Genomic DNA, 19,122 nt, shown 5'->3' on the forward strand with positions numbered 1-19,122 from the left:
TCTGCTCATTGTGTCCATGGCTTTTCTGGGAACAAAAAGAACCTATGGAAGAACTGAGGTCACCTGGAAGATTAATACTGTGGTGATGAAGAGTCAAGGACATACACAGTGTCTGGCCTGCAGCTGGCCCAGACAGTAGCCTGGATGTTGACAGGCCTGCCTGGTTCATGGACTGGCTTAGCTAGTTCCAATATCCAGGTTTGAGTTAGGAATGAGGGCTGTTTCTAACTGCTGTGTAAGAACAAGGGTCTTACATATCTGGGTGACATACCGAGGGTTTGAGTAGTTACCTTTAAGCACCCAAGCTGGTACCAGAGGGTAAGGAAGAAATACAGTGGCAGCTGAACACACTCGTTCCTTCAGCCGTCTGGTCAGTGTGCCTGCTGTGCTCTGTGCTCTGCAGTGGTTGTGTGTACTCTCACTGTTCATCTATGAGATAAAACCCTTTTAAGTTTTCCCAGTCTGCTGATATCGAAGAAGGAAACAGGGAGACCCAGGGATGAGGGCATCAGGGTACAGCAGACAAGGACTTTTCTTCTCCGGTCAGTAATTTCTTCATAAGTGTACATCTTAAGGCCATGAAACCTCAGTTGAGCAGAGCTTAAGATGAGGATCCCGCACAGCAAAAAGGCACGGTTATAAACCATCCGAGTGCAAGTAAGCTAGAAGAGGACCAAGCTCTAGGACACAGAGAAGCTAAAGTATATTCTCAAAAAAAAAAAAAATAGTATCATGTGCAGTACTACTTGCAACACTTATAGGTATTAATTAAATCTTTTTCTTCTTGCAAACAACTCTTTATCTGATCACTCAAGAGATGAAACAAAGAATATTCACACTGGCAAGATTCAGACCCATAATCCAGACCCAAATTCTACCACCTTGCAAACTGTTATTGCAAGAGAGTAGAACTTGAATCAGATATAATGCATGCGGTAAGGCTAGATATGCTCTACATCCAACCTACAAGTGTCTCTATTTGTCTGTAAGCAGAGGACAGGAGGAAAATGGAGCAAAGCAAGCTCTGGCAAAACAACTGGATTTAATCTTATCTGATAACCCTGGATTTAAGACAAATTCCATGCTGGCGCAGTGCGGAGCCTTTTGGATTAATATGTGAACTTGCTCCTTCCAAAGGCAACTAGGTTCAGGCCTTTGCAAAAGGAAGGATACGGCACACTTGGATTAACACCTCTTTATTAAGAATTCCAACACTAAACACAGGAAGCCACAACAACAAGTTCTCCAAAGGACTTGAGGCTCAGCTTTTGCCAGAAATATAGGGAAAATGGAAACACTGAGTTGACTGAAAACTTGGAAGAGGAGCATAAAGGAATTAGCGAATGGTGTATCGTACATAAGGAACCTCCACATCTTTGCCATCCTCATTATTGCACCACAGCTCAAGCGCCAATGTTTGCACGTGGTGTCCCAGCTTTCGCTTTGATACTTGGCTCACAATTTCTGTCACCCTAGTATGAGGAATAACAGGGTCAGGTAAGTAGAAAAAGAGAAAAGGACATATAGGGGCAAATAACTAAGGAAAACAGTAAATATGAGTTGCATAGAGAGCTGCTACTTCCTAGCCCAGACAGGACCTCTTTCTCCCTGCCCAGGGAGCCCAACTCACGATTGATCCATCCGTTCTTTCAGCTTGCTGGATGGCATGTAAAGGGCGTAGAGCGTGGATACACCGTGGGACAGCATGGTGATCTCCAATTTGTGCTCTGTCTGAAGATAGTTAAAAAGGAGGGACAACCATGTCACTAGGATGGACAAAACCAGGAACCAGGGCAAGCACTACCCTACATGTAGTAAGTGAAGAAGGGGGCCTTACCTTAAAGTGGTCAAGGAACTGCTTGAGGGTCATCTCTTTACCATTAGGCTGCGGCCCCTGCACCTCAAAGCGATCCCATAGTGTCCACTCTTGGTTATAAAACTGTGGGATAAAGCACAGTAGGGTAAATCGGAGGAGAAGCCCAGGTTTTACTCTCCTCTTTCAATCACAAATATGCCAGTTTCACTTCCACAGTGCACGGGTTCAAACAATGAACACAGGATGCACAAAATTAAAGCAACCCTCCAGAATGATGAAAACTAGAGCCAGTTCTCCAAGGGTAAGATACATATACCACCTACTCATATACACATATAGTATCACTCACTGATGCGTAATACCAAAAGTTTCCATAAAAACAAGAGTTTACCTGGTGACGGGGTGGGGCAAGGGGCCCAGAGAAGCAGAAAAAGGGCAGGGCCAAGTTGATGAAGCTATTCTTATAGGACTTAAGCTGTCGGTGTCCCTGTACCACTTTGTACAACTCCAGACATACAAGGCCAACTATAGCTGCTGTGGTTGTAGCAATGGCTGGGATGATCTTCCCTGCAATCAGCTTACTCTAGGACACAGAATGTGATGAGCAGAGGTGGTTGTTATGAGAGGCTGAGGGGCCACTGAAAAGGTCGTTATGTGGCAGATTCAAATTTGGAAAGGGTTCCAGGTTAGATCCAAATTTTTAGTTACCTTTTGCCGGTCTGCGGGGGGAATGTTGTAGTTCTCTGCCCGGAGATTGGATGCAGCCACAATGAAATCCATGTGAAAGTTCGTGTCATCATCCTATTGTTGAGTGGAGACAGAGGAAGAATAGAGGAAGCAGATTAGGAACAAAAGGTTTTCAGCTAGTATGGACTGACATCTATTCTCCTCCATCACCTGCCAGTCCAGCCAAAGATGTCCAGACCACAAAATAACTGGGCCATATGGTAGGCATGTAAACCTCACAAAAGCTAAAGATGGCTCAGCCCGTCCTGTTCTCCTGCTGAGAGTCACCTCCTCCTAATCACCTTCTCAAAGTTGATGGGGTACATCTTGAACCCAGAAAGTCTCTCTGGGTTCGGCAGCATGGCCTTGAGCTCCTGTAAGCTGTTATCATCTGCAGAGAGCAGATAGTACATGTCAATCCTCAGATACATATTCGATTCCATGCCACGGTCTGAGGTGAAAGCAGGAGTCCAAAGTAAGGCAGAGAAAGTTCACACAGATAAAGGATTTAAAAAGGGAAGACACCTTGGAAAAGAGTAAAACAAAGCGGGAAAGGTAAGGCAGAAACACCCCAAAGAAAAAAGAAGTAGACAGGTGTGTGGGTCATGAAAATTGAGTACATCTAGAGACACTGAGGGAAAAAGACTGAGGCTAAGAAAGGTTTAGACAGCGATACTATTTGTAATAACGAGGGAAGCAGCCCAACTTGCTCACTGATGAATGAGTGGATGCAAAGATGTGGTCTATCCAGTCAGTGAAACATTAAGCCTCCTAAAAAAAAGGAACATTTGCAATCCTGGCAGTTTACCAGCATAAATGCACTCAGAACTACATGCTTAGCCGGAGATTGAAAGGCAAATATTGCATAAGGTACCTAAAAATCAAAATCATAGAGATGGAATATACAGTATTGTTTGCCAGAGGCAGAGGGGAAGAGGTCTGGGGTGTTACTGTTTAATGGGTATAGAGTTGAAGATTTGCAAGTTAAGTTCTAGAAATCTGCTGCACCATATAACTGTATTTAATACTACTTAAGAGTCTATTTAAAAATGATTAAGACGGTAAATCTCTTGTGTTTTTTACCACAATAAAAAAGAAAAACACAGGATGTCAATGAGGACATAAATATAAGACATTTTAAAGAAGAAAGACAGAGCCAAGTGGAGATAAGAAAGAAACCACAAAGGCAAACAGGAGACCAGGGGATAAAAGATACAGAAAGGGATATTGCCGGGAAATGCACCAATAGGAAAGAAGAGAGTAGTATGAAATGGGATAAACAGGACACATCTGAGAAGGAAGGAGGAGAATAACAGTGCAGATTGAAAAAAAAAATGTATAGGAAAGAAGACAGTAGAAAGTATCTGAAGGGGAGACAGGTAGGGAGATGCATAAAGAGAAATTTAAAGAGGAGTCGGTGAGAGTAGCTATTTCGACCGAAACTGCAAGAGATATATGAGGAGGGGAGAGATATACAAGGGAAGAAATTGAGGGATACATACAAAGAAGATAAAATGTAGACAGGGGCTTATAGATCACGAGACGGGTAGGGGAGACATGGAATTTTAAGTTGGGGGACAGTTACAGATGGGGAGATGAGGAATATCTTGAGAGAGAGGTGAGGAAAGATACCCAGCGATTAATAACAGGTTACAGATACATATCAAAGAGAAGCAGGGATGTAGATGAGGAGATCTGTCAAGACGAACCAGGGAAGAAATCAGGCAGAGAGAGACTAGTGGTAGAAATCACATCCATTTCTACCTCAGAAGAACACAAAAAGTAGTGGAGGAAAATAGAACAAAACAAAGAAAAAACACAAAAAAAGACATGGTCCACCTGAGAGAAGGAGAAGAAAGAAGTAGTGCAAGAGAGAATTTGTCTCAATCAAACCCTACTGGAAACAGAAGAAGCAAGGAAAAAGGGCACTGGATAAATCTCAGACTGGAGATGACAGAGAAGAGCCAGGGGCAAAACATCAGTGCACAGGAGGCTTGCATGGACATGGGCTGAAGTGGTGTGGTGGCTCCAGCCCAACAAATGTGCTCTCACCAGTGGAGGAACCGGTTTGCAGCGCCTGGTCAGAAACCTGGATCCTGATGCCAGACTTTGGGGTGAACTCAGGCAACTGCACAGACTGAATGAGTATGGTGATAGCAGTCCGGTCCTGAGAGCCCACCATCCCATAGGTCTGGGCAAACAGGTTGGCAGCAGCTATCACGTAGTCCAGGTGCAGGGGCTAAGAGAAAGCAAGGTAAGGAGGGGTAAGAACATCAGTACTCCCCTACAGAGGCTCAGCCTCCTTCAGCGACTTTGCACCCAACCACAGAAGACCCAGGAGAGTAGACTTACATTGTTGACATCAAAGATAAGCGGGTGTGGGCAGCGTTTAGGCCCCGACCAGAAAGGGGCTCCTGAACCTTTGAGCTAGAAAACAGAAAGATTTGGGGGAGCAGAACCTGCCACAAGAAGCCTCTCTCATAACCGTGACTCCTCATTTTCAGTCCTGGAAGGCCCAACTCACTATCCTTTGACACTCACTTTCTGCCAGATAGAGAGATATTTATGAACCTTTTATGGACAGCCAGCCACTTTGTTCTTACTGTTCAGACACTACGTCATGTCCAACTCTTTGTGACCCCATGGACTGCAGCATGCCAGGCTCCTCTGTCCATGGGAGTTTCCAGACAAGAATACTGGCATGAGTAGCCATTCCCTTCTCCAGGGGATCTTCCCGACGCAGGGATTGAAGCCAGAGTCTCCTGCACTGCAGGCAGATTCTTTACCACTGAGCCACCAGGGAAGCCCACTGGGCAGTGTACTAACAATTTACTATTAAATAGCAATTAACCTTCATAAAACTCTCATGAAATTAGGAATCACTATGCCTAATTCCATGATGAGGATACCGAGGTGAAGAGAGGAACTGCATAACTTGTTCCAAGAGAACACAGCTAGATTCTATGCCATTTACCCTGACTTTTTTCTTCTACACTTTTGACAGTCTTGACTGGTATTTCTGCAATGACACATCCTATGTCTAAGGGAAACTGATAACCAAGTATCTGACGGCTAGAGGAAAGAGTGACTGTGGATTAGAGAAGAAGGGTGGGAGTCTTTGACCTCAAAAATCACTTGCTTAATCATTCTAAGAGCTCTCAAAGCCTTGCTGAGCTTGCCACAGCGGGATTAACTGGAATGAATCATGTCAAAAGCATAGCGGAAGCCAACACAATAGTGTAAAGCAACTATCATCCATTTAAAAATAAATTTAAAAAAATTATAAAACGCTGGGGCAGACTGTTTCCGGTAAACCTGTTGACAAATGGTCCCTGCAACTGTGTTACTACCTGGTTAGGAGGAAAGTTGTGCAGCAGCTGTCTGATGCTGTTGGAGTACTGGGTATGCCAGTGGTAGTACGCCCAGGTCACACAGTCAGCCCATGATTGTGGCCGTTGCAGCACTAAGCTGCGCTGCACATCCTTCAGCACCTCCAGAGGTTGGGTGCCTGTCAGGCGCAGCGTTCGTTCCACAAACTTGGGGTCTCTATCAAGAATCAGAGGGGAAACCAATGCAGAATTACACAGTGATCCCAGGAGTAAGCTTATGTCTGTGGAAAGTCAGTCCTGACTTCCAAAGGTATAAGGCCCAAGCAACCATTAATTTATTCAGAAAGTAGACCAGGGAATTCCCTGGTGGTCCTCTAACTGTGCTTCCACCACAGAGGGTATGGATTCAATCCCTGACTGGGGAACTAAGTGTCCACGTACTACTGTGTGATTCTTGGTGTGTCCCCCAAGCCCCCTAAAAAAAAAAAAAAAAAAAAAAAAAGTACAGTAGCTCCTAACTGTTAAGAAGTTACAGAGTGCTTTGATGGGCCAGAGACAGGGTGAGGAGGCATTTGGACCAAAGTGCTCACGTAAGGTATTGGTTGACATTTTCTGCTGGCTTCTTGAAGAGACGTTCAAACTCATCCCGAGCCCACTGCAGACAGGGCAGAAAACATTACGTGAGGTACAGGAAACGAATGAGATAACAAAAAGTTTCTGCAGGCATAAGAGAGACCATCAGGGAAATAAAGCAAACAGGAAGAGCATGGCTGCTATGGGAAAACAGGCATGAAGCCATCCCAATGGGACACCTCAAACTTTTGAAGCCCCAACCCCCATTCTATTTAAAAATCAATGATGTTAATCTGGGCAGAGATTACTACACAAGCCGAAGTTTGTGGTAAACTTATTCTGAGGTTGAACACGTTACCCTAGGTATGTCATGCCTAAATTATAAAAAAAAGTTCACCCCAACAAGGAAACATGCATTATCTCTCCACAATGATCTTCTGGGGACTTGGGAGAAATAATAACAGCACTTTGCCCCTGAGAATTAAAGAGATCAATAAATACAGTCCCAGGCACAGTGATATGAGGCATCCTGTTGGTGGAGATCCAGATTCAAATGCCAGCTCTGCCACACTTTTGTGACCTTCATGTACATCTTGACTTTTGTATCCTCCTTTCACAAGTCTGTATCACTACTGTCTATACCTCAAGGAGTGAATATCAAAGAATAAGCACACAGGTGTGTATTTAAAACTTATTTTGAATGTCACAAGGACATACCAATGTAAATGCTTTGCAAAAGTCCTGTGAGTAACTCTCAATGTAAAATTTCCATTTCACAAAGCTCTTTTATTGGCCTCTCTATATGTTAGTAGAAAGAAACAGAGTAACGGAAACATAACCTTGCATAGGTTTTACATATTGAGAGAAACAGACACATACACACCAACACATCTTTCTACCTCTCCCTCCGTCTGTCTCTGACTATAAATATATACATACACACACAGACATGGGAGGCATGGACAGGCAGAGAGACACACTGTGTACTGAGTCCATAAGTATAAACTCATCCTGAAAGGAAAAGTGACAGATTCAACTGTTTCTTCTCATTTTCTGACTAATCTCATACTTCCGACACATCCTCAAAAACTGCATTAGGAATTATTTGGGTAAAATGATGGTTATTTTGGGACCGAAAAGGAGACAGGAATTAGGGCTAGCTTCTGAGTTCCAGTTAAAGGGAGGCTTTTACATTGTCAATCTTGATGACAAATATGTTCATACATTTATATATGCACGTTACATAAACAGAATTAGTCTGACAAACAAGTTGCTAAATGTATTTTGGACAAAAAATCAGAACATCAGTCGTAAATATGTACGCAGTAGAGACAGGTTTAAATAACCAGCAGAGCTGATATTAAGAAGTTGATTTTCTTTAGCAAGAAAACTGTATTCTGTATCTAAAGAAAGACATCTTCACTTTTTAGATATACACTTCTTATGTAAAATGTTTTATATAGTATACATAATACTTTCCTGTATGTTACCAAAATAAAATTCCCATGTTAAGAAAAAGCATTCCAAAAAGTTTAGGGTACTAGGTTTAAAGTGAAGGGAGGAGATTTGAAGGGAGGGCACATTTTATATACACTGAGGCTTGCATCATTGGAATAAAAAGAGCTTGGCACTGTCTAGAGGCCTGTCTTGTTCCACCTCTTTCTACCCCCACAGCTGATCACCTGCAAAGTGTGCTCGATGGCATTCGGGAAGTTCTTCAGGGTGCAGATGGGGATGGGCTTCTCAGGAGGGTCCTGGCTGGAGCTGTATGACTCTGTCAGGAAGGGGATAACCACTTGTACATTACCCTTGGTTCCCAGTGTACCTGACTCCAGAAGTGGCTTATGGTAGTAAACACAGCGGCGGTCCATGTATATGCCTGTGGGAAAGAGTCAACAGATGAAGGGGAGGTAAACATCAGTAGAGGAGAAGATGACACTCCCTCCCGAAAACACAAACACGGCTCTGGCCTTGTTCTCACCCATCCAGCGCACTTACGGGCGTCCACATTGTCCAGGGCATTGGCCACACCATCCAGGTTTTGGAAGAAGTCATCATCATATACATGCTCTGTCTCAGGGCCCACACGGTTCTGATGGCTTATAATCCGGATGTGTGGATTTATCTGGCTCACAGCTGCAGCGGCTGTATCAGACTTCAATTTCTGGTTAGGGGCAGGGGAAACAGAATTGTCATGTATAAAATCACCCAACACACCTGTGCAGACCTCTTCTGAAAACTGATTAAGTAATGATGCTCAAGACCAACACTGTTAGTTCAGGGGGCCCTGTGGCATATGACAAGTGCCACAGACCTGAGGCTGAAACAAATTGGGAACAGGGCTGAAAAAGAAAATAGTAATACGATAGGAGACAATGGGTCGAGCCCCTGTTTCTTCTATCTACCCAATATGCATTGTTATTTTTAGTTGCCAGCACCCAGAATGCACATGGTGTGCATTCACTGCGAGAAAACCAAGATCCTCTGGTTTACCGAAAGCACAATCCTCTGAAACCCCGTGTCAGCGCAAGTTCGTGGTCTGTTCAAAACCTTCTATCGGTTCCCACTTTCAACTAAGGATAAGATGAGGTGGCCCCTATTACTTTTACGAGTTTCTTTATTCCCATGATCTCCCACTGTCTCTGTCTCTCAACCACAGAAACAATATTTCAACCTTGAGATTTTCCTCATGCTGCTATCTTTATGTGGTATACTCTTTCCTGAGATTTCTTCCACTTCACCTGTATTATCTTTAATTCTCTGTGGAAATGCCACCTTTCCAATGAGAACTTTCTTTACCACACTGCAAACTATCCTCTCATGGTACTTGTTCTTTATCTTGCTTTTCATCCTTAGCCCAAAACATTATTTTTCACCCCATGTTTGAACTATACATTGTGCTATTGTTATTTATCCACTCTAGCACTTGGCAAAAGCAGAGCTCTTAGAAAGGTTTTTTTAATGTGATGCAAAGCCATCAAGATTCCCTACATTAGACATTTAAACAGAGAAATGTTTAAATTATATAAGTCTGTTTAAAAATCAGATAATTCCATTACATAACACAAATGTTAAGAAAAACATTGCAACATGAAACTTTAATATTAGACAGGAATCAACTGTATTAACAGTTTTGCAAATTTGTCTTAAGCTGTTTTAGAAGACAGATGAATTTTCACGAGTACTGCAGTCAATGCATTGTATATGTTGCTTAAAAGAACATAAGGGGTATTCAGCCTTGCCAAAAAAAGTTCCAGTAACAGTTTTCAGGTGATATTTAAAAAAATACATAAAAGTAGACAAGTGTTTACAAATGTAGTTGCAAGGTGAAATGTGGAATCCATAGCAACATCCACTGGTTTTCACTGCATTTTGAAAGGATCTCCTTTAATGCACAATTCTGTACCATCATACATTGATCTAGTCATGTGGAAAACACTGTGTCCTTTTCAGACAGCTTTCAAAAGCAGAGAGGAAGGTTCCCCATCCCACTGGTGAGATGAGAATAAGAAGAAAATAATATCCCCGTAAGTCTTAAAACAGCTGTGGACTTGAGGAAAGAGCGCTGTCTACCTCCACCGAACTTTGAGACTCTCTCAATGTTATGTCATCACATCAGAGAAGAGCAGAAACTTCTCTACTTTCTTATATATCTCAACTATCAAAGTAGAGCCTAGCACCTGCATGATAAAATGAAAGGCAGACACCGAGCAGGCAAAAAATAACCCTGACTTTAACAAAAGACTTTCCTCTATAACCTAGCTTCTGTAATCTCACATAAGCAGTAACTAAAAATCAAAGGAAAAAAAGAGTAGGGAGAGATGTAAAATGGCAAATGCAAGATATAAGTACTCAGTGAATACCTGCTGAAAAACTGAACTGTAGAGAAAAATTAAGGGAAGAGCTGAAGGAAAGGGGGAAACACAAAAGACCTAAGTCAGTATGATGGATAACAAGAAAAAGGAGAAAAACTCAACAACTTAACCCTGTCCATCTCACTCACCGTGACATCCCAAGGACGGAACAGAAACTGTCGGTTCAGATTTGACTTCTCAACGACGTCCATGTCTGTAACTGTGATTGACCCACCATCCCCACAGCCGAGGCCAATCATGGCAAAGTTCTTGAGCAGCTCACAGCCAATGCCCCCTGCACCCACCTGAAAGGCAGTCAAGAAGAGAGAGAGGTAATGGTTAGGGGGCCTTGGGTAACAAAGCCACCCCTCAGTCCTTATTCTTCCTGGAGACTGTAAGAGAGGTTGGTTAACAGAATCTAAGACTGCATATTTAAGGCCCAGGAGCATAAAAATGCATGCTCATCAGGAAAAAGGCAGAAGACCAGGAATCAAGGACATGGTATGAAAACAAAACAAAACAAAACAAAACAAAACAAAAACACAACAACAGTAAACAGAAGAGATGATAGTACAATCAAACACCCTCCCTTCTAAGGCAAGGGGAGACTCCAGAAGAGGTGGCCAGAGCTAGAATAAATAAAAGTAGCTTTTGCCCAACAGGCATTCTCACCAAGAAGTATCTCTGCTTTCCCAGCTTCTCTTGCAGGCTGGAGCCAAATACAGCCACTTGCCCATCGTAACGGTTCTGGCACTGCGTCATGTGAAGGGAGGAGAGGATTAGAGAAAAGGTCCATTAGAGAGGACAAAAGTAATACCTTCTCTGTGGGCCCCCATCACGTACTGGAAGGCATTTGTCCTCTGTGAGAGCCTCTTGGTCCTCAGGGAGACACTCAAGGGCATCAAAGTACAGCCACTGCATAATAGGCATGAACTTTCCAGAGCAGGCCTGAAGAGGAGGTAAGAAAGGGGAAGTGATCCCTGGCTAATCATAGCCTGACAGCAAGTAGCAGAGTCAGGAAGAAACCTGGCCCACTCCCACCACACCTACCTTCATAACCTCCTGAGCAGCCAGGCCCCCAATGAAGGCGTTCATGGGTGCTAGATCCCCAGCAGCCACGTAAGCCAGCTTCCTGATGAGGTCTTCACGCAAACTGTCTTGCTGCACTGCTGGCGGGGCTTGAGCACTCACAGCCTCTGCTAGGACCACCAGTTCTGTTGCATCCTCCTGGTAGGACACAAGAAACAAAGGCTCAGTCATGCCACTGTGGGGAGAGGGAGAAAAAGTAAAGAGATGGAAGAAGTAATGGCGGAGCTTTGGTGCAAGGACCCAGGCTGGCTTGATCACCCACCTACCTCACTGTGGGGCCGAGGGGGCCGGCCATGCCGAGCACAGAACTGGTGCAAGGCCTGGAAACCAATGTGCAGTTGAGCAGAGCGAGAATACTCGGCAATATCTGTTATCACAAAGTCTGGCTCTGCCAGTGAGTTGAGCAAGGATTTCTGGTGGAGAACAGAGAATAGCACATCAGAACTAGAAAAGCAAAATGAAACAAAAGAAAACATACCTGGAACCCTACAGTATACCCTCCCATACATACTCACAAAGCTTATCTTCTTAGGTATTTTGACCTGACTGACAATGCCTCCACGGATATAATCAGAGAAATTTGAAGTATCACAGATACTAAAGGTGTAGGGACCTAGAGGATAAAAAGCATGAAGGCTTATCTGTCAATTCACACCATCCCAAGATCAACAGGTCTATCAAAACCAGAATGGCAAAACCTCCCACTCTCACTCTTCGCCACCTACCTCTACCTTGGATTGGAAATGGGATTAGCAGATGCAAACTATTATACCCAGGAGAGATAAACCATATTCAATACCCTGTGATAAACTATAATGGAAAGAAAGAAAGAAAGAAAGAAAAGAAAGGGAAGTCGCTCAGTCGTGTCCGACTCTTTGCGACCCCGTGGACTGTAGCCCACCAGGCTTCTCCGTCTGTGGGATTCTCCAGGCAAGAATACTGGAGTGGTTTGCCATTTCCTTCTCCAGGGGATCTTCCCTGACCCAGGGATCGAACCCGGGTCTCCTACATTGGAGGCAGACGCTTTAACCTCTGAGCCACCAGGGAAGCACTATAATGGAAAAGAATACATAAAAGAATATATATACAACTAAATCACTTTCCTATAAAACAGAAACCAACACAAAAGATGCTAAGTCAACTGCACTTCAATTAAAAATACTTTCATTAAAAACTAACAAACAAAAAACTCCACAATCCTGACTTCTTCAATACCATAGCTACTCGATGTCTAAATTGTCACTCTGAAGAAAAAGCAGCGAGCTCTTACAGGATCCAACATCAACGAGATAAGCTCAAAACTTATGAAAACAAGAAAATGTAGCTTGACAACTCTAAAATCCACAATTATGTTGCTTCCATCAAAAATTTCCAGATTATGGGTCTCTGGCTTTAGTTTTCATCAAGTCTGTAAACTGTGAAGCATTATATCTTTAAAAAACATTTTTCTGCTCATGCCTTTGTTGGGATTCATTAAATTCCATGTATTTTTTTTCACTTGAAGCAGCTTGTGTTTTTTTCTATCTTCCAAATCACTCTTTACTTAATTTATGATTACTGAGAACTCCACTGACGTATGAAATGTTTTTATGACTTGACAGGGGTTGTTGTTGTAAAGAACCTGCCTGCTAATGCAGAAGATGTTAAAAGAGTTCCAGGTTGGATCCCTGGGTTGGGAAGATCCCCTGGAGAAGGAAAGGCTATCCCACTCCAGTGTTCTTGCCTGCAGAATCCCATGGACAAAGGAACCTGGCAGACTATGGTCTGTAGCGAGGCAAAGACTTGGACACAACTTCAGTGACTTAGCGTGCATGCATGCATGCGTGTGTGCACTGACTTTATATACTTGGTATGTTTGCCAAATTAACACACAAGAAACAAGTAGTAGATTTGACACGGTAGGAGAAATTATCCGCAATACAACAAAGAGGGGGGTAGAAAAACCAAAAAAGTAATGTGGCTTAAAATACGTGCAATTGGAGATCTGCAACAAGATGATGGAGTGGGGAGTGAGCTGAGAAAGTAGTATTTTGACCAAGGAAACAGGGGTGGGGAGGACACAGAAATTTTCCAAATCTGATAAAGCTATGAACTCAGAGTTAATATAAATTTGATAAATCACAAAGGAAACATGGAGAAAATTACACAAAGGTCTATCATAAGTGCAAAATTACATTCAGGTGTATCATAATCAATACATTGCTGAAGATCAGTGACAGAAAATATAAGCACATTAAAGACAAAGGAACAACGAAAAGAACAGGAGACTTTGCAGGGAAAACAGGCAAGAAAGAACAGAACCACATTTTTAGAATGCTACACTCTGCAAAAAATTGTTTTTCAAAATCAAGCATTCTGAAAGAAAGACAATTTCAAACATCAAAAAGCAAGAAGAGTCACCACTAAAATACAACATAAGATAAAGCGCTTGGGCGGAAGCAAAACGACACTGGATGCACATGTAAACCTAGAGAACATGTAACTGTCAAACAGAATCAAATAATTTTAATTTGAGCATTATAAAATAAAAATGCTCTTCGAGCTTTTTCATGCTTGAAGAACTTTATGACATGTATGAAATTGCAAATATTTTGTTGTGTGTGTGCAGTGATGAAGTATTACTTGGAAAAGTCAATGCAGAACTTACTTTTATACAGTCTGAAAGTTAAAGAAAAAAAAAAAGAGAGGTGCAATCAATGAGCCAGATGGAATCAAACGCTAGTGGTATTAATCTATTCTGCTTCTAGGTTCAGTTCACAGTTCTCAACTAAGGCTACTTGGATACCTGTATTATAAATCCCAGGTGAGAGATTAGAGACTTATCTCCCCTTGGCGTGTGGTATATATAATTCAGCACACGTCTGTATGACCACAGGGACAATTCTCCTTTTGCTCTAGGTAATCACTTCTTGACCCCAGGCTTAGCATACCCAGCACTTTGATCTCTAGTGGACAGATGCCGTTGAGTTCATTCATGCCCTGAATTTCTGTAAAGGAGACAAAGTCACCGCTCTCAAATCCATGTCGGGCTTCATCCAGGCAAGTGACAACACCAGGGTTGCCCTGGTTGGAAGAGAAGTAAAGAAAACCTCATATGTAGATCAGGGTACCAGGAGCATACACAAGGACCACGGCTACAAACATACCATCCTGGGGCCAGACTCCATACCTTGGTAACCATAGAAACCATAGCACTGAGAGGCTGTTCCCCATTGGAATCTGTGAGGATCATTTCCTCTCCAAAGTCACAGAACAATTGCCTGTAAAAGGAGAAAACAAGACTGAGACCAGGAACCTGGGTATTGAGGCATCATGCTGGTAATCAGACAGTGCTTACGCTGTATGGGCAGAGGTGGACATGCAGACCTGCACACCTGGTTTCCTTAAGAGAATCATTAGGGCACTGAGAGCCAGAGGGTTTGGGCCTGGGCTAGGAAGGAGTTAGGATAAAGGGAGAAGCAGGCACTCACCCAAAAAGACCTCGAGTGTCTGCTACCACCAGCTTGATTCCGTGTCTGTGACAGAACTCACCCACCTGCAGCTGGTCCTCCAAAGGAGAGTTGGTAAGGACCACCACCTGTAACAAGAAAGAAGCTCACTGCAAAAAGGACTGGCACTGAGGAAGGGGAGTAAGAAAATAAAGGAGAAAGGCAGGTCAGGAACTGCCAGATGTTCAGGGCTCAGGCTTACTAGTTCTGACCTGTTCTACAAATATAAAATACACGTATCACACTCAGTGAGGGCGAAATCTCAAGATGAATATGAATTCCCAGACTATGACAAGAAAAGTAAAGAGGTAGTAGTGGGACAGAATGTGAAGACCAACTAATTCACTTTTTTGAAAAGCAAACACCCACTCCTACCTTCCTACAACCATGCGTGCCCTTTTACATACTCTGTAAAAGTTGGCATTTCACCCCCAATCCTACGCTTTCATTAGTTTCCATTTTCAGACTAAACAAAATAGGACAAAGCTAACCCTGTTCAGCAATGATGTGGAAAGAATCATTGTCCAAATGTTCCTCCCTAATCACAAGGGTACGTTTCTACCACTACAACAAGGGTAGATGGGTACCCAGTACCCAAGTTCTCTGGGAAACCCCAGGCAGTGTATCAGCACCCACAGGCCCAATCCATTGAAAAAAAAAATAGTGAACAAACTAGAAAATGGATCTGAGAAAAGTGAGGCAGGTTGATGCTGCAGATACCTGGAAATCACTAAGGAAGTCTTCAACAAGGGCCCCAGAGTAGGTGCTGACTAGCACATAGCGGTTGAGTTCAGCAAGGCGGGACTGTGAGGCTTCAGCCCGGTTCTTACCAATGTCCTCCTCTCGCAGGCAGAACTAGAAGAAGGTACAGAAAGGAACAAAGTGAAGTGAATGCAGAGATCAAGCAGTTAGGTGCCTGTGCAAGGAAAGGGAGTCAGGAAGGGGTACCTGGGACGAGAGGTCAGCCCACTGAGCAGTGCCCTGATCATGCAGGGTGACAGCTTTGACACCACCGAGGATGATATTCTTGGCAATCTCCACCCCTAGGCCCCGAAGGCCTGATACCAGCACACTGGATGCTTGGAGATGCTTCATAGCCTCGTGGCCGAGGACATATCTGCCAGGTTTGAAGAAGACTCTGGGTCAGGGCTTGGCCCACCCTCCTTTGTCTTCTATGTCCCTCTGCTGCTTCATATACCCAGGTTTAGGCACACTTACAACTGTCGAGAGTAAAGACCCTCATCAGTGTCTGTTTCACTGCACTTCTTTGGCATTTCCTAGGAATGGAGGGAAAAAAAGTTTCAGCAAGATAAAATAAGGGCTTAAATAACAGAGATACTGCTACTCAACCACCAACTACAACACCATCCCACCTCCAAGATTTATGTTAGAGACACTGGCTGATCCTGATGGCTCTGTGGACATCACAGAACAAGCAGAGGAGAAATCAGGACTTGGTTTTGAATCAGGTCCAGACATGCATTGTTTCGACAGTGGCAAGCTGGGCATCTTTAGAAAAAGGGTCAGAGATGAGCCAGATGTTGGCAGACTTTTCTTTTTGTTAATGGTAACTCTAAGGGAGAGAAGGGGTTTAGTACTAATAATCTCATTTTAAGAAAAGAAGAATGAAAACATGCTAGGTACTAAAGCCACTGAGAGGAAGGAAACAGAAAGCCGAGCTCAGACAGCTGACATTCCCTAGGAAGAGAAAAGAGTTTCAGGAAGTAACAGACTGAAGACTCAGGACCACACCCCGGCTAGATCACAACGTCTGCCTGGGTTTCAGGCAGGCTGAATAGATGCTGAGCAGGGGATGCAGGCTGATGTAAGGCTGTTGGAGTAGGGGATATGATAATGCTCTATGGGCCAATGAGACCACAAGTGAAGACTTGCAGCTTCTGAATGAGGATGCTGGGGGCCTCCCAAGGCCCTCAGGGTGTAGTATAAGGTAAGATGTGGAGTAACAGGATTTTTTAAAAAGCTAGAAAATTAGCTATTTTTCGAATGCACAGATAGAGCACCAGCAAGACTGGGAAGATGATCCTCTACCAGGGATGATTAGGACCAAAATCTGCAAGGGTGTTATCAGATGCTGCCACAGAAATGGGGGGAATTGGGGAAGAACTGGGGAAGGATGTCTGAAGGAGTATATATCCAAAGAATTTCTGCCTGGTGTCTTATCTCTTAGGGGGTTCTGAGGGATGATACCTGGGATTATTTGAAAAGAACTGTGCCACAATGAAAAACCTGGGTATTCTCCAACAGCAGATAATGGCTTAGGAGTAAAGCATATTAGTGAACAACAATATTGGATTCAGAGGTGTTTCCTTATGGAAATGCTAAAGTGGAGTTTGTGGAGCTGGGCCGCTAAGCAGAAATCTTGGCCTTAGGAACATTGCTTAAAGGAGATGTAGAAATGAAAGGTCTTTAAACTGACATGCTAAAAAAAGATTGTATTTTAACTGGAAATACTGGGTCCAGAGTGATCTCTGTGATAAGAGATTACAATGAAGGTGAGCTGTGTGGACGGGGTCTCTCAGCAGGGGTTAGTTAGGGTCAGTAGTATTCACTGGTCTTGTACTTTGTTTTAATCTCTGCAAGGTTGCTAGGAGGAGAAAACGAGTGAGTGAAATGGTGTGTCAGCAAAGATGTTCGAGAAAAGTCTCTTTGAGGGAACTGAAGGGTAAACACACCGGGCCCAGGCTTGGGTTCCTCCTGGAAGCTGTGAAGGTACTAATTTTGATTTAAGGTCTTCATAGGAATATATGCCTAGCAATTCTGAGCCTGGTGCTGTAAGATACTAGGCAGTGAGATTTTTGACTAGACATGTGGACCTGAGCCTCTAAAGGCAGAAATCGGGGCCTCTGGAGCCCTGAGGTGCGATTTTGGAACCCAAGGGAAGAAAGGGTAACATCCACCCTGCACTTGGCTGTTATGCCCTTGCACCAGCACTTACACGGCCCCTTAAACTCAGTTTAGGGTATCCCAGTTCAGTTCGGGAGAAGGCAATGGCACCCCACTCCAGTACTCTTGCCTGGAAAATCCCATGGACAGAAGAGCCTGCTGGGCTGCAGTCCAGTGGGGTCGCGAAGAGTCGGACACGACTGAGCGACTTCACTTTCACTTTTCACTTTCACGCATTGGAGAAGGAAATGGCGACCCACTCCAGTGTTCTTGCCTAGAGAATCCCACGGACGGCGGAGCCTGGTGGGCTGCCGTCTATGGGGTCGCACAGAGTCGGACACGACTGAAGCGACGCAGCAGCAGCAGTTCAGTCCGGTCGCTCAGTCGTGTCCGACTCCTTCCTACCCCATCAACCGCAGCACGCCACGCCTCCCTGTCCATCACCAACTCCCGGAGTCCACCCGAAGCCATTTCCACTGAGTCGGTGATGCCATCCAACCACCTCATCCTCTGTCGTCCCCTTCTTCTCCTGAATCCCAAGAGCTCCCCAAAACCCTTCCGAAAAAAGCTGGCTAAAAATCGCTGCCCGAAAGTGCTACCAGAGGAGAGCAGCAGACAAAAGCCATCTGTTACCAATGCCAGCTCGCCACGTGGCTCCGCCGGCTACTCCACGTGTAGCAGAAGCCAAACCCAGCCAAAGCACTCTTTTTACTCTTCCTTCCCCGCCGACTAACTAACAGATAGTTGCTGCAGCCTCAGCCTTACCTGCTCTCCCTGCTGCCCCTTTCACTGATACACCTTTTTACCTCCAACGCAGAGACAAAATGGTGGCCACTAGGCTTATCGCGGAAAGCTTGCTCTTCCTCTCTGTCTCGCCAACTGGTGAATCACGGCTGACGTCAGCCGCATTAGACACGTCATTACGTATGCTGCAGGAAAGGGGAAGATAGCTCCCTCTGGTGGCTGCATGCACTAGTGTTGATAGCTCAGTCGTTTCCTCCTCTTTGTGACTCCAGAGCTTGTAGTCCCACAGGCTGCTCTGTCCATGGAATTCTCCTGGAAATAATATTGGAGTGGTTTGCCATTTTAAAATTGGTACAAGGTAAAATACAATAGTTACATCGTTTTTGTGGGCTTCCTTCGTAGTTCAGTGGTAAAGTGTTGGCCTATCAAAGCAAGAAATAGAGAAAGTTCAGGAACCCGGGAGTTCAGTGTATTTGGGTGGAAACAGAAATCTTAAAGAAGTAACCTTTCCCATAGCTGCTTTTCTTCTTCTTCTTCTTCTTCTTCTTCTTCTTCTTCTTCTTCTAGCAACACATACTTTCAGTTCAGTTCATTCCCAG

General features: G+C 44.0%; 1 protein-coding gene and 1 non-coding gene across 23 annotated transcripts; both read right to left on the minus strand.

The window, feature by feature from the left end:
- Positions 1-1,180: 1,180 nt before the first annotated feature.
- Positions 1,181-18,668, minus strand: LOC145537641 (ubiquitin-like modifier-activating enzyme 1). 22 transcript variants are annotated; one of them, XM_081568437.1, is made up of 26 exons: positions 18,586-18,668; positions 17,910-18,094; positions 16,094-16,152; positions 15,824-15,992; positions 15,596-15,730; positions 14,858-14,964; positions 14,557-14,647; positions 14,318-14,450; positions 11,903-12,000; positions 11,654-11,800; positions 11,349-11,525; positions 11,142-11,246; positions 10,971-11,051; positions 10,448-10,603; positions 8,443-8,608; positions 8,127-8,323; positions 6,462-6,526; positions 5,893-6,088; positions 4,895-4,969; positions 4,595-4,781; positions 2,845-2,933; positions 2,525-2,617; positions 2,208-2,399; positions 1,838-1,939; positions 1,631-1,731; positions 1,181-1,472 (listed from the first exon to the last, which is right to left on the minus strand). In XM_081568437.1, exons 3-26 carry the CDS (start codon positions 16,147-16,149, stop codon positions 1,337-1,339), a joined length of 3,054 nt encoding a protein of 1,017 aa, XP_081424563.1. In that variant the 5' UTR covers positions 16,150-16,152; positions 17,910-18,094; positions 18,586-18,668; the 3' UTR covers positions 1,181-1,336. The 22 variants fall into 22 exon arrangements, with proteins under 22 accessions (XP_081424563.1, XP_081424561.1, XP_081424558.1 ...); XM_081568435.1 differs by having other exon boundaries at positions 18,545-18,668; XM_081568432.1 differs by having other exon boundaries at positions 5,890-6,088; positions 18,545-18,668.
- TRNAW-CCA (transfer RNA tryptophan (anticodon CCA)) lies at positions 12,362-12,434 on the minus strand. Its single transcript has one exon. It is a non-coding gene; the product is annotated as a tRNA-Trp (tRNA).
- Positions 18,669-19,122: the final 454 nt, after the last annotated feature.

This window comes from Giraffa tippelskirchi, chromosome Y (genome assembly GCF_054371585.1).
Source record: "Giraffa tippelskirchi isolate mGirTip1 chromosome Y, T2T-mGirTip1v1.2.pri, whole genome shotgun sequence".
NCBI classification, from domain to species: Eukaryota; Metazoa; Chordata; class Mammalia; order Artiodactyla; family Giraffidae; genus Giraffa; species Giraffa tippelskirchi.